General features: G+C 47.9%; 1 gene segment (V, D, J or C); it reads left to right on the top strand.

The window, feature by feature from the left end:
• Positions 1-1,828: 1,828 nt before the first annotated feature.
• Positions 1,829-2,829, top strand: LOC141499644 (immunoglobulin lambda variable 4-60-like). The segment is given in 2 exon segments: positions 1,829-1,949; positions 2,504-2,829. Coding segments are annotated over 2 exon segments (447 nt in total).
• Positions 2,830-14,372: the final 11,543 nt, after the last annotated feature.

Below are 14,372 nucleotides of genomic sequence, written 5' to 3'. Positions count from 1 at the left end.
GACTCAGTCTCCTTCCATGTCTGTGTCCCTGGAGCCACAGCCAGACACACCTGCACGCTCAGCAATCAGCAAAGCTGGCACACTGTTGGTTGGCACCAGTGGGATCCAGGAAAAGCTCCTTGGTATTTCCTGTGTGTCAACAGCTGTCGAGGTGGCACTGAGGTCAATGGGATCCCTGCTTACTTCTCTGGCTACACATCTGGGGCCGATCGATACTTGTCCATCCGCAACATCTAGTCTGAGGGTGAAGCCGATTACTGCTGTGGGTGCTATTATAGTAGTGTTGGTGTCGAAGCTTAGCACAGTGATCCATTCATAGCAGAAGCTGCACAAAAACCTCCCCTGTCAGGCCAGGCCAAGCGTCCGACCTGGCCTCAGTATTCTGATATCACCCCTGGGTGAGTCTTAGGTTCTTTCTCTGCCTTCATCTCCCTGATTCTGTGAACTGATCCAACCATTCTGCAGAGCAATAAGGAACTATGCAAAAGAGCAATAAAATTGATCATGCCTTCTGACCCAGCAATTCCAACAATACCACACTAGGCCTATATACAGAAGAAATCATAAAAAATGGGAAAAGTTCCACATGTTCCAAAATATTCCTAACAGCTCTTTTTGTAGTGGCAAAGAACTGGAAATTAAGGGAATGTCCATCCACTGAGTAACGGCTGAATAAGTTATAGCATATGAATACTGTGGAGTGCTACTGTTCTATAAGAAACCATGAATGGTTGGAGTCTAGAGAAGCATAGGATAACTGATGCGACCCAAAAGTGAACAAAGGGAGCAGAACCACGGGAACATGGTCCACAGGAACAACCCTATTGTGACCTGATCAACTTTGATGAAGGCAGCTCCTCTCAGCAGTCCACAGAGTAGGACAATGCAAGGAATCTGGCTACAGACAATGTTATCCACATCCAAAGTAAGAAGAACAAAGTAAAAAAAGACTGAACAAAAACTGCAGAATCTGAATGAACACTCTCTCCTGGTTTTTCTTTCTTTTCCCATAGCCCTACTTGTGCTTAACATAATTCCATAGTAGTCATGTTTCAAAAAAGTAATTAGGATTAAGGGCTGGGGGAAACCACGAGAAAGAAAAAACATAATAGATTTTAAAAAACCTGAACATGGCATGCAGGCTTGGCTGTGCATTCAGGATGCAGTTTTTTCTCTGGATGTGGACAGCCTTGTCCATAGCAGTTCTCTCAGGAGTGTCCTTGATCAGTGAACTGCTCAGAGGAGCTGCGTCCATCACGGTTGGTCACTCACAATGTGGCTGTCAATGTGGCCGTTTTCCCCTTCTGCTCACATCTTCAGCATCAGCTCATACAAGTCTTTCCACGCTTTTTATGAAATCCAATTGATTATGACTTCTTGCAGAGCAATAATAGTCCAGCATATTCATAAACCATCACGTGTCCAGCCACTCCTGACTCGATGGGCATTCCCCCAATGTCCAATTCTTTATCACTACAACAAAACCATTTTGGAGAAACGTCCCAGCTTCCCCTGCACAACCAGCAACAGAAACGTCCCAAATAACACCAAAGGACAGAGACAGCCCCAAGGAGAGCAGCCTCCCCCACGCCAGGAGTCGTGGTACTGTTTCAGTCCTCACAACCATCACGCACTCAGCGTCACTCTCCTGGAGCAGAGCTCGCCATCCTCAGCAACAGTCAGCCACCTGCCACCCAGCGCTCAGATGGGGCAACCTGGGGGAAGCTGCCGACTCCCTTCAGGGAAACAGAGGAGGCAGCAGGTGTCAACTAAGTCAGGTCACAGTGTCACCACCTAGACCACCCGCTCCCCTCAGATCAGGGGGACAATGGTCCAGGATGTTGAACCCCAAACCCTTAGGGATAGTGATGCTGCCAGCCCTGTGTCCATAGCTGAGCTACAACTGTGTGGAGATGTAGCCTGGCAACTACAAGTCCTGCACGAGCAATGTTGGAAGATTCAGAAAAGAAGGTTTTTTTACCCCCAGTCTTTAGCTCTGAAAATGGTTCCTGACCCAAAGTGACATAATTTTATGAGAGTAACTTGTGTTAAAGAAGAGTTCTGAACATCTGCTCAACCATGGGGGCCATCGCAGCAGGTTTGGCAAACCAAGATCCCCCCCACATCCCCTGAAATGTGCTCCCTCCCCATGTGACATGTGACTCCAGAGTGAGGACCAGGATGTAGTTAAGAAAGCCCAAATTCAGACACTTTTGCATTCTGCACCCAACCACATAAAGGGGCTTGAGGGAGAAGATAAGGGGGACCTGGTAGAGCCCACACCAAGCTGTGTGCTCTTTGGGGACCCGAGCTCTTGGGGTCCTGCACCATGGCCTGGCCTCTTGTCGGCCTCCTCCTTGTCACTCTCAGCTCAGGTCAGGGCTGCTTCAGACCCCTCCTCATCCCTCCTCCTTCCTCCCTGACCTCTTCTCTGGGAACCACCTTCAAGCACCTTCTCCTTCTCTTCTCATTCCAGGACATTCATGAGTGTCTGTGTTTCTAGGTTCCTTCTCCCAACCTCTGCTGACTCAATCTCCTGACATGACTGTGTTCCTGGGAGCCACAGCCAGACTCACCTGCACCCCCAGCAGTCAGCACTGTGGTTATGATGTTGGTTGGCACCAGCAGAGCCCAGGGAAGGCCCCTCGATTTATGTATGTTACCAGGAGTGGAGGTGTACGCAAGGGCTATGGGATCCGTGCTCGCTTCTCTGGCTCCAGGTCTGAGGCCGATGTCTACATGTCCATCAGTAGCGTCCAGCCTGAGGATGAAGCTGATTACTGCTGTCAAACATATTATAGCAGTGGTGGTGTCTATGCTCAGTGCTGAGATAGATTCAATGAGGAAGTTGGACAACAGCCTCCCCTGTCAGCCCAGGCCCACTTTCCCCCCAACTGGTCCCCGGTTCCTGACACTGTCCACCCCGCCCCAAGCTGGCGGGGCTGGGTCGAGTCTTAGGTCCTCTCTCTGACTTCATCTCCCTGACTCTGTTTCTACCTCTGTTTCGTTGTGTCTGACTGTCTCTATACAGAAAACTACATGATGAGCTTCAGGTCATAGTCAGAGGAAGAGAAATGGACCATCACCCAGTCCTTCTGTTTCCTGCCCCGGCACATCTGCTCCTTCCAGAGGGAGGCAGAAGGGAAGGAATGAGGAGAGTCCTGGACATGCTCTGACGAAGGAGATGGAGAGTGTAGTGGGGAGCAGGCTCTCTGCCAGGCCATCCCCCCAAGCTCTCTAGGCCTGTCCCGCCTCACTCCCCTCTGGACCATTCTCCCCCAACTTCTACCTGTTGTGACCCAGCCTCGCTCCACCCTTTTCAGCACCGGCTGCATTGGCCCTCTCACATCTGTACTCACGGATGCTGGTGGGGAAGGGGGGATCCTCCTTGGCCCCAGTGGCACTTTCAGGCCCTCCCTCTGTGTGGGGGTCCAGCCTCCGCAGGGTCCTCAGAGCCTGACAGGAGGGATAGAGTCGGAGAAATGAATTGAGTCCACAAGGGGGCAAAGGGAGGAGCAGGTTGACTGACTGTCAGCTGCTTGGATTTATTTTTATAGTTTCAGAATCATGTATGTTTCAGGCAAGCTGAGATCATTTCCTTGGTTACAAGAGTGGACAATTTTCATCAACAATCATATAGTTCATATGGTAACAAGTTTTAATCATGTGATTACAAGTTTAAGTAATAATCATATAGTTAATTGATTCCCCATCCCCACTTGGACCACAATGACCTCAACCTGTCTGTTACCTTATTTATTACTACATAGTATAATGGAGAATTCATTTAAAGTTATTCATTAAGCAATTCTTTAATGGAAAGTGTTTTTTATTTTTTGTGTAAGTAATATTTTTAGATACACTTCCTTAACAGTCTGTAGTGAGGGTCTTTAATGCGTGCGCACCCATCCGTTAACTCTTACAATAAACAATTTTTCTTTCTGGCCTTCTTGGTAGAAGCCACAGTTTCTGTGATTATTTTATTCTTTCCCCTGCAACTAAGGTTGCTGGAGTTCACATATCGCTCAGCTGTACTAACTGTTTTCTCACCATCTTTTTCATATATTCCTGTATATGGTAAAGGCAGAAACTATTCATTTCCCTGGAATTCTATCTGACCCATCTTGTATCTGTTTTACCCGTATATATTCTGGCATCTCCTTGGAATTCCCAGTGCAGAGTTTTCCAGAGATTTCATAATGTTGAAGCCTTTTGTGTGCCTCAGGGAGAGGCAGTCCTGTTAAATTTAGACAGAGTTTACAATCTGTTTTATTCAAGGAATTTTTCTGAAATCCTTCCTTTATAGTCATTCCAGTGTTAGGGTGAGTAAATATCGTAATCAATAATAAACCTAGAAACATTGGTATGCATGAAATCCCCGTATATATTGAAGAAGGAAATGTTGTTCCATTAGGCAGTGTGACTGCCTTGAGTCTTCTTTTTTGTGGTACATGAATGTAATAGCTATGCACTCTTTTCCTTAGAAAGGGGATACAAGGATATGAATGCTAGTAGACTATCTGAAGCACTAAATACAAAGAAAGGGTTTTGCTCAATTATTCCTTTGCTAGGACGGGAGATACATTCAGAAAAGACTGATATAAAAGCAGGAGTCGGTAAGCTTCTTTTTACAGCATCTGCAGCATTCTTAGATTCTGTCTCTCCTACTAATACAATATCTTTTGATATACAACTTTCAGTACACCTCTGAATGGACCTAATGCCAGTATTCTCCAAGGTCCAGGTTAGGGACCTTCCTGCCCACTTAGGCCAGAATGGGACCTCTTATCTCACCCAGGCAGCCTCTGAATTCAGCCTGAGTCTTCATCTGTGACCTGGTACAGCTGGTTCTCTCAAGGGACCCTCATTGCTGGGCTGTTCTGATGCCTCAGGCAGGGTGGAGGCAGAAAGGAGTAGGACTGAGTCATCGGCGTTGATACAGACACCTCAAAGTCAGCCCTCGAAGGGAACCCTGAGCCTTGGGAGGTCCTATCTTGTTGAAGTTTCACAGGTAGAAGTCGCTGTTGGTCAGATCGTTGGAGACAAGCTGGAAGTCCAACTGGGCTGAGGCTCCCAAGAAAGCCTTCATATCCGGCTGGCTACCTCCGCTACTTTCAACAGGCCTCCTGGTTTCAGTACTCGATTGGACTCCTTCAAGAAGTCACTCGGGTTTGTTCCCATCAGTGAAAGGCAGAAAACAGCAAGTTCCACAGACTCATCCTTAAGGGGCACCTGGGCCATGTCACAGACGGTAACACGAGGGTCAAGTGCAGCCCGGTCAAAGCAGCGAACAGTGTTTCGAACACTAGAGGCAAGAGGACAGTCTCCACTCCCAAAATCTGCTACAGAGAAGCTGGCCGCTTCTTCGACTCTTTCACAATCTGGTCCGCAGTGAGATATCACCTCACACCTCTGATGAGAAAAAGTGAGGGTGATCAATGTTGCAGAGTCTGTGGGAAGATTGGGACACTGATGCATTGCTGGTGGAGTTGTGAATTGGCCCAACCTTTCTGGAGAGCCATACAGAACCATGTCCAAAGAGCCATAAAACTGGTGATATTCTTTGATCCAGCAATTCCAATTCCAGGTCTATAGCAAAAAAAAAAAAACTGTTAAAAATACATGTTCCAAAATATTCATAGCAGCCCCTTTTGTAGTGGCAAAGAATTGGAAATTGAGGGGTTGCCCATCCATTGGGGAATGGCTAAGCAGGTTATGGACTGCTATGAAATACTATAGCTCTATAAGAAATCATAAATGGTGGCACTAGAGAATGACTTGCAGGATCTGATGCTGAGGGAAGAGAGTAGAACCAAGAGAGCAATGTGCACATCAACAAGAAGAATGTGAGACAAGCAATCTTGATGGACGCAGCTCCTCCCAGCAGTCCAGAGAGCTAGGACAAAGGAATTAAACTGACTAGACCATGGACTATATCATCCCTATCCAGAGGAAGAAAAAGAAAACAAAACAAAACAAAAGAAACACACACACACACACAAACACACAAACAAACACAAACAACCCTTCAGAATGTGATGAACACCTTGTAAAAATTACATGTTATACATCTCTTTCCCTTAATCCTAATTTGTGTTTTTTGTACAATAACAACCTTTAAACATTTTTATCGAAATGTGCATGTACAGTGTTTGCCACTGAGGGAAATGGGGGGAAATGGAAGGTGGAAGGAAATGTTGTAACTTAAAATTATACATGTGCATTTGGAAAAAAATAAATAAAAATATTCTTTAAAAGTGTTAAGGAAGGAAGTCCCATAGGCAATGGAGTCCTGCTCTGACTATAGGGTCCTGATGTTTTCTCAGAGGCTGCAGTGTATGTGAGGCTGGATGTGAAAGGTGGTGATGCAGGAATGGCCCAGAGCAGGCAGTGATGGCATGGGCAGCCAGGGGTTTGCAGAGGGGGCTTGGCCCAGCTGTGTCTGTGGCAGCTCTGTGTCCTGTGGTCACTCATGGGGGACATCTCAGCTGGTCTTGCATACCAATGCCCCACCTCCATTTCCTGAAGTAGGACCCCTCCTCATGGGACCTGTGACCCCTGAGTGAGGGGCATGATGTGGTTTAGACACAGATTTGCATTCAGCCCTGACCCACAACAAGGGGCTTCAGGGAGAGGATAAGAGGAAACTGGCAGAACAAACAAAGAAACCAAAAGAAAACAAAGCAAAAGGCCAGGATCTCAATAAACAATATTTTAACTCTTTAAAAATTTCTGTTCTACCTTCCCTTCCAGTCTCATGGGTGTTTTTCCCCTTTTCTCCTATCCTAACTGTGTCTGACATAATTCCTTATTAAGTACAATATAAAAGAGAAATTAGGATAAAGGGGGAAAAACTATGAGAAGAAAAGGGAAAATGTAAGAGAAGGTGGTTTTTGAAAGTGAACATGGTGTCCTTTGCCGTGCATTCAGGATCCAGTCATTTCCCTGAATCAGGATGGTATTTTCTTGGACACCACTCTCAAGAGTTTCCAGGATCATTGAACTGCCAATAGGAGCTGCATCCATCACAGCTGATCATCTCACAAAGACTCCAGAACATTCAGATACCATAATGTGCTCAGTCACTCCTCAGATGATGGGCATTCCCTCAATTTCCAATACTTTGCCACTACATAAAGAACCCACAAACATTGTAGAGGAGAGAGATCGTTTTGGAGAAATGGCATACCTTCACCAGTAGAACAACAGGAGCCACTTACCAACTACCAGCAAAAGACAACCCCAAGGAGCTACAGCCTCTCCCACACCAGGAGTCCTGGTTCTACCTCAGTCTTCACAATCATCATCCCTGGAATACACTGGAAGCACTATTAGCCATCCTTAGCAACGGCCACCGACAGCTCAGATGAGACAAACTAGTTGAAGTTGCTGACAACCGTGGGGGAAAGGAGGAGGCAGCAGGTGCCAAGTCTGACCCCCATCACCACATGGACCCCCTTCCCTCAGGTCAAGAGGACCGTGGTCCAGCATCTTGATCCAGAAACCTAGAGGGATCCTGATGCTCCCAGGCCAGTGTCCATAGTCATGAAGCTGAGCCATCACTTGGTGAAGATGAACTTTGGCAACTACAAGGCTTGTACGCACTACTTTGGAAGACCCCAAAAAAGAAAATTCTTGCCCCAAGGGTCTTTAGCTGAGTAAAATGACTCTCACCCCAAAGTGACCTAATTTCTTCAGCACAGCTTATGGTGAATAAGAAGAATGAGCATGTGCTTTGCTGCTACCCCCTGAGCCACATTGGACCTCTCCCTTTGACCCAAAGCTGAAACCTTCCAGAATGGGAGCTCCTTGAGAACAGAGGGCGGGTTTTCATTTGGATGGCTGGGCCTTAGCCTGGTCCTACCACAGAGAGCACTTCGAAACGGAATTCTGTGCAGTCATTTCCTGTGGCTGATCTATTTTGCAGTGACAGAGATGGGAAAGGTGAAGACTTCTCTATCAGAATCTGACAGCTGAATTCTCTCTTTTTACACATATTCCCTGAATCACTTTGTAGGCCCCCATCCCCTGCAAGGACTGATGGAGGGCCGGCCAGGGGGTGCAGTGGATAGAACACTAGCCTTGGAGTCAGGAGAACCTGAGATCAAACCCGGCCTTAGGCACTTAATAATTACCTAGCTGTGTGGCCTTGGACAAGTCACTGAACCCCATTGCCTTTTAAAAACTAAAAAAGAAAACAATGATGGAGACATGACCTCTATGTCTTTGCTGCTGACATTATGGCATTTGAAAAATTTCTGAAGGAACCAGAGCAAAGGTAGAAGTGCCCCTGACACGGCTGTATCCAAAGAGCCCTTCAGAATGGAGGAGAGCTTCGATTTCTTCACGAATAATTCAAAGTCCTGGGGATATAACCAAACCAGCAGATGTCCTCAGTGGGGCATAAGTGAATCAGGAGGAATGAGAAAGAACAACAAAAAGCCAAGTCTTTGGACAAACAATTGGGAGGAAAGACAGAATCCAGCTGTGAGGACTTGATCCCATTTAGATATATACACTAGTTCTGTCCTCCTTGGAGTCTGTACCTCCTTTTGTCCCATGGGCAGATGCCAGCCTGGAGGACTGGGGGGCAGCAAGCAGGGGACTTGTCTGACTTTGGGGCACCTGAGGGGTGCTTACAAAGCTGGAGCGAATGTGAGGCCTTTGGTCAGTAGGGGGAGGTGCAGGACTGGTGGAGAGCAGGCAGGGAGGGTGCGGGGATCTTGTTGGTTCAGGGGGCTCAGCACAGCTCTGTCCTTAGGAGCTCTGAGCCCTGTGGTCACTCATGGGGACATCCCACCTGGGTCTGTATACCAACATCCCACCTTACTACCATGTAATATGTCCCTTCTCCATAGGACCTCTGACCCCGGAGGGAGGAGCAAGGTGTGATTAAGAAAACCCAGGTTCAGACACAGATTTGCATTCAGCCCCCACCCACAGCAAGGGGCTTCAGGGACAGGATAAGAGGGACCTGGCAGAGCCCAGGCCCAGCTGTATGGTCTTTGGGGAGCAAAATTCTTGGACCCGTGCACCATGGCCTGGTCTCTTGTCTGCCTCCTCCTGCTCACTGTCTGCTCAGGTCAGGGCTGTCTCGGACCCCTCCTCATCACTCCTCCTCCCTCCCTGCCCCCTCTCCTCTCTCCAAGCACCTTTCTCCTCTTCTCATTCCAGGATATTCATGAGTGTCTGTGTTTCTAGGTTCCTTCTCCCAAACTGGAGTGACTCAGTCTCCTGACATGTTTGTGTCCCTGGGAGCCACAGCCAAACTCACCTGCACCCTCAGCAGTCAGCACAGTGGTTATGCTATTGCTTGGCACCAGCAGAGCCCAGGAAAGGCCCCTCGGTATATCATGTATGTCACCAGCAGTGGAGGTGTAGGCAAGGGCGATGGGATCCCTGACCGCTTCTCTGGCTCCGGCTCTGCCACCAGTCGCTACTTGTCCATCAGCAACGTCCAGCCTGAGGATGAAGCCGATTACTACTGTCTAGCATATCGCAGTGGCTATGCTCAGCACAATGGTAGATTCAATGAGGAAGTTGGACAAAAACCTCCTGTGCCAGCCCAGGCCCAGCTTCCCCCCGGACCCAGCTTCTTGATACCCCCCTCCCCACAGCCAGCCAGGGCTCAGGCGAGTCTTTCTCAGTTTCTGTCTTCATCTCCCTGACTTCTATTTCTTTCTTTCTCTCTATCTCTCTGAGTGTCTGTATAGAGAAAATTGCATGGGGAGTTGGATGTCAAACTTAGGGTGACATCAATGGATCAGGAACGCAGTGCATCTGACACCTGACGCAGCGCAAGTACCCCTTCCCATGGGGTCCTCTGAGAAGACTCATACTAGGGGAGAAGTTCAGCTGAACCTCCAGGTTTTGGGATGTGACTGGTGGAGAGGGAGCCCCTGCCCCCATCTGACTGCCCCAGCAGAGACTCTTGTCTCCCACAAATAGTAAAATTATTGGCCTAAGGTGACCCCTTGGAGACTGGCCAGGGCTCAGAAGCCCATGATCAGAATCACTTTAAAGGTGAAGCAGAGAAATCAGGAAGGAAGTGTGAATAGAGACGTTGCAGCCAGATGCAGACCCTCCTTGTGCAGGGTGAGCACCTACATGAGACCCTAACTAGGGCCTCCTGATGTCAGCCTGAACCCCACACATGGAAACCCTCCCCCAAATCTTCAAAAGGAGATCAGAACTGTGCCAGGCTTAATCAACTTTGATCGATGCAGGTCCTCTCGGCAGTTCAGAGAGCTGGGGCACCCAAGGAGACTGACTATGGACAATGCTAACCCCATCCGGGCTATGAAATACAAAACAAAGCAAATCCAACAAAACCAAAGAAAAAAAAAAACAGCACAATCTGAATGAACCCTTGGTTCACTTGTTATAAAACTCTCTCATGGTTTCCCTTCCTATCTCATGACTTTCTTTCTTGTCCCTGATGCTACATGTGTTGAACATCATTCCTCACTGAACATGTACAAAAGAGGAATTACAAGTAAAGGGGGGGGGGGGTTCCATGGGAAAGGGAAAGTGTAGCAGAAGTTGGTTTTTCTTAAAAAGTGAGTGTATTCTCCTTCATCTTGCATTCAGAATCGAGTTTTTTCTCTGACATGGACGACATTTTCCTTAACAGCTCTCTCAGGACTGTCCTTGATCACTGACTTGAGGAGAGGAACAGCGTCCATCACAGCTGATCTTCTCACAATGTTGCTGTTAATGCGGACAATGTTCCCCTGACTCTGTTCACTTCACTCAGCATCCCTTCCTCTAATTTTTTCTGGGCTTCTCAAGGGTTCAAATATTCATATTTTCTTACAGAACAACAGGGCTCCATAACATCCACAAACCATAACGTGTTCAGTCACTCCTCAGTTGATGGGCATTCCCTCAGCTTCCAATACTTTGACACTTCATAGAGACCTCACAACCATGCTTAAGGGGAAAGATCACTTTGAAGAAATGACCCAGTTTCCCCAGCACTACCAGCAACAACTACTTAATGACTACCACCAAAAGAGAAACAACCCCAAGGAACAGCAGCCTCCCCCACAGCAGGAGTCCCGGTTCTCCCTCAGTCCTCACAGCCATCATCCCTGGACGTCACTCTCCTGGAGGCGCACTAGCCATCCTCAGCAAAGTCTGCCCCCTGCCACCCCCAGTTCACATGAGACAACCTGGTGGAAGCTGCTGACTCCCCTGGGGGAAAGACAGGAGACAGCAGATTCCAACCAAGTCAGGTTACCACCAGCACCTTGACCAACCTTTTATCTCAGTCAGGTGGACTACTGTCCAGTATCTTGAACACCAAGTCTTTATGGATCCTGATGCTCCCAACCCAGTGTCCATAGTCATAAGGCTGAGATATAACTTTGTGGAGATCCAGTCTCGTAACTACAATTCCTGAAGTCAAAACTTTGGAAGACCCAGAAAAGAAAGTTCTAACCACCAGGGTCTTTAGCTCTGAAAATGGTTCCGGTCACAAATTACATAATTTTATCGGGTGAACTTCGATTAAAGAAGAAGAAAGACCGTCTGTTTTGCTGTTGCCCCCTGAGCTGCATGGGACCTTATCCTAAGATCCACAGCTGAAACCTTCCAGAAGGGGAACTGCTTGAAAACAGAGGCTGGCTTCAGTTTCCATTCGGAAGGCCAGTCCTTAGCATGGCTCTACTGCAGGAAGCACTTATAAAGGTTTTTGTGCCTTGAGGCTATTGCCAGACTCCAATGGCAGGAGGGAGGGTGAAGGGACAGACTTCTTTGTCAGAATCTGTCCAACTGAATTCTATTTACACACAGTTCCAGAGTCACCCTGAAGGCCACCATCACCTTCAAAGCCTGATGGAGACATGACCACCATGTCTATGCTGATGACATCAGGGCATTTGAAAAACCTCTGTAGGAACATGAGGAAAGATAGAAGTACCCCTGACACACCTGGAAAAAAGACCCTTTCAGAACTGAGGACAATTCCTTTGCCATTCATTTAAAGTGCTGGGGATATAACCAAACCAGCAGATGTTCTCAGTGGAGCATGCATGATGAAAGTGTAAGAAAAAAAGGAAAAAAAGTCAAGTGTTTGCATAAACTATTGGGAGGAAAGACAAAAATCAAGCTATGAGGACTTGATCTCTTTTACTAAGTCAGTCCAATCGTTAGTAAGTGTTTTGTCATATGTATTCCAGGCTAAGAGATATAAAGGGTTAACAGAGAAATAGTCATGTGCTTTAACAAGCAAGATGTACTTCAGAGCTTAGATAAGGGAGTAGCTGCATGTCTGAGCTAACAAGGTGTATTCCCAGGCTCAGATAGATAGCGCATTCTGAGATAATTACCTTCTACACTCTGTTTATCAAATCACTGTTTGGTTCTCAAAACAATCTGCATTCTGTTTATCAAAACACTGTTTGGTTCTCAACACAATCACCAAAGACATACACAAGGATATGCATGTGAAAAAAATGCTTGCTAAAACGCTTATATAATTGGTTACGTAAATATAGAGTATAAAAGTATGTATCCTGTGATCAATAAACGAACCAGCTTAGGAATCATATTGATGTCGGCCTGAGTTCCCTCCTCGGGACTCAACAAGTAAGTACTTCCATTTGTTCCATGGGTAGATGCTAGCCTTGAGAACAGGTGGGAAGCAAACAGGGTTCTAGGTCTGGTTGTGGGACCACTGAGGACTGCTGACAAGGCTTGGGAGTATAAGAGGCTCCTGCTTGGTAGGTGGCAGTGAAGCACTAACCCAAGGCAGGCAGTGATGGGCAGAGCCTGGTGGTCTCAGGTGGGAATCAGTCCCGGCGGCTGTGAATGTAGCTACTCTGAGCCCTGTGGTCACTCATGGGGAACATCTCAGATGGTTCGGTAAACCAACATCCCACTGACATGCCCTGAAATATGCTCCCTCCTCATAGGACATGTGACCCCAGAGGGAGAACCCAGGGATGGTTATGGAAGCTCAGGCACATATAAAGATTGGCATTCAGCCCCCAACTCAATCATCGAATTTCAGGGAGAAGATAAGAGGGCCTTGGCAGAGCCAGAGCAGCTGCGTGTTCTTTGGGGAGCAGAGCTCTTGGACCCCTGCACCATGGCCTGGTCTCTCATCTGCCTCCTCCTGCTCACTGTCTGCTCAAGTCAGGACTGCATCAGACCCCTCCTTGAACCTCCTCTTCCCTCCTGTCCTCTCTTCTCTAGGGAGGATCTCCAAGGACGTTCTCCTTGTCTTCTCATTCCAGGACATTGATGAGTGTCTGTATTTCTATGTTCCTTCTCCCAACCTGTGCTGACTCAGTCTCCCTCCATGTCTGTGTCCCTGGAGTCACAACCAGACAAAACTACAGGCTCAGGAGTCAGCAAAGCTGGCACACTGTTGGTTGGCACCAGTGGGGACCGGAAAAGTTCCTTGGTATTTTCTGCGTGTCAACAGCAGTCGAGGTGGCACTGAGGTCAATGGGATCCCTGCTTACTTCTCTGGCTACACATCTGGGGCCGATCGATACTTGTCCATCCACAACATCTAGTCTGAGGATGAAGCCGATTATTCCTGTGGGTGCTATTATACTAATATTGGTGTCGAAGCTTAGCACAGTGATCCATTCATAGAGGAAGCTGCACGAAAACCTCCCCTGTCAGGCCAGGCCAAGCGTCCGTCCTGGCCTTAGGATTCTGAAGTCACCAAAGCTGGGCGAGTCTTAGGTTCTTTCTCTGCCTTCATCTCCCTGATTCTGTTTCTACCTCAGTTTCTTTGTGTCTGTCTGTCTCTGTACAGAGAACTACATGATGAGCTTCAGGTCAAAGTTAGAGGAAGAGAAACGGACCATCACCCAGTTCTTCTGTTTCCTGCCCCAGCACATCTGCTCCTTCCAGAGGGAGGCAGAAGGGAAGGAATACGGAGAGTCCTGGACATGCTCTGAGGAGGGAGATGGAGAGTGTAGTGGGGAGCAGGCTCTCTGCCAGGCCATCCCCCCAAGCTCTCTAGGCCTGTCCTGCCTCACTCCCCTCTGGACCATTCTCCCCCAATTTGTACCTCTTGTGACCCAGCCTAACTCCACCCTTTTCAGCATCGGCTGCATTGGCCCACTCACATCTGTACTCATGGATGCTGGTGGGGAAGGGGGGATCCTCCTTGGCCCCAGTGGCACCCCCAGTCCCTCCCTCTGCTTCCCTTCCTCAGTAACCTCTCCTCCTCTGCACTCCAGTCATCAGTCTTTCTGCATTCTAGAGGTGAATTTCAGATCACCGCCCTGACTGCGGACATGAAATCGTCATCCTGATCCACACTCACTCCCTGCCTGACCTTGGGTTGCTCTCTGGAAACCAATTCTCTGCCCTGAAAGTGTGGGGTTGAGCCTTTTTGGCCTCTGAGA

Source organism: Macrotis lagotis, chromosome X, assembly GCF_037893015.1.
Source record: "Macrotis lagotis isolate mMagLag1 chromosome X, bilby.v1.9.chrom.fasta, whole genome shotgun sequence".
Lineage (NCBI taxonomy): Eukaryota > Metazoa > Chordata > Mammalia > Peramelemorphia > Peramelidae > Macrotis > Macrotis lagotis.
The sequence above is the reverse complement of the archived record's forward strand: the minus strand, read 5'-3'. Positions and strand labels throughout refer to the sequence as shown.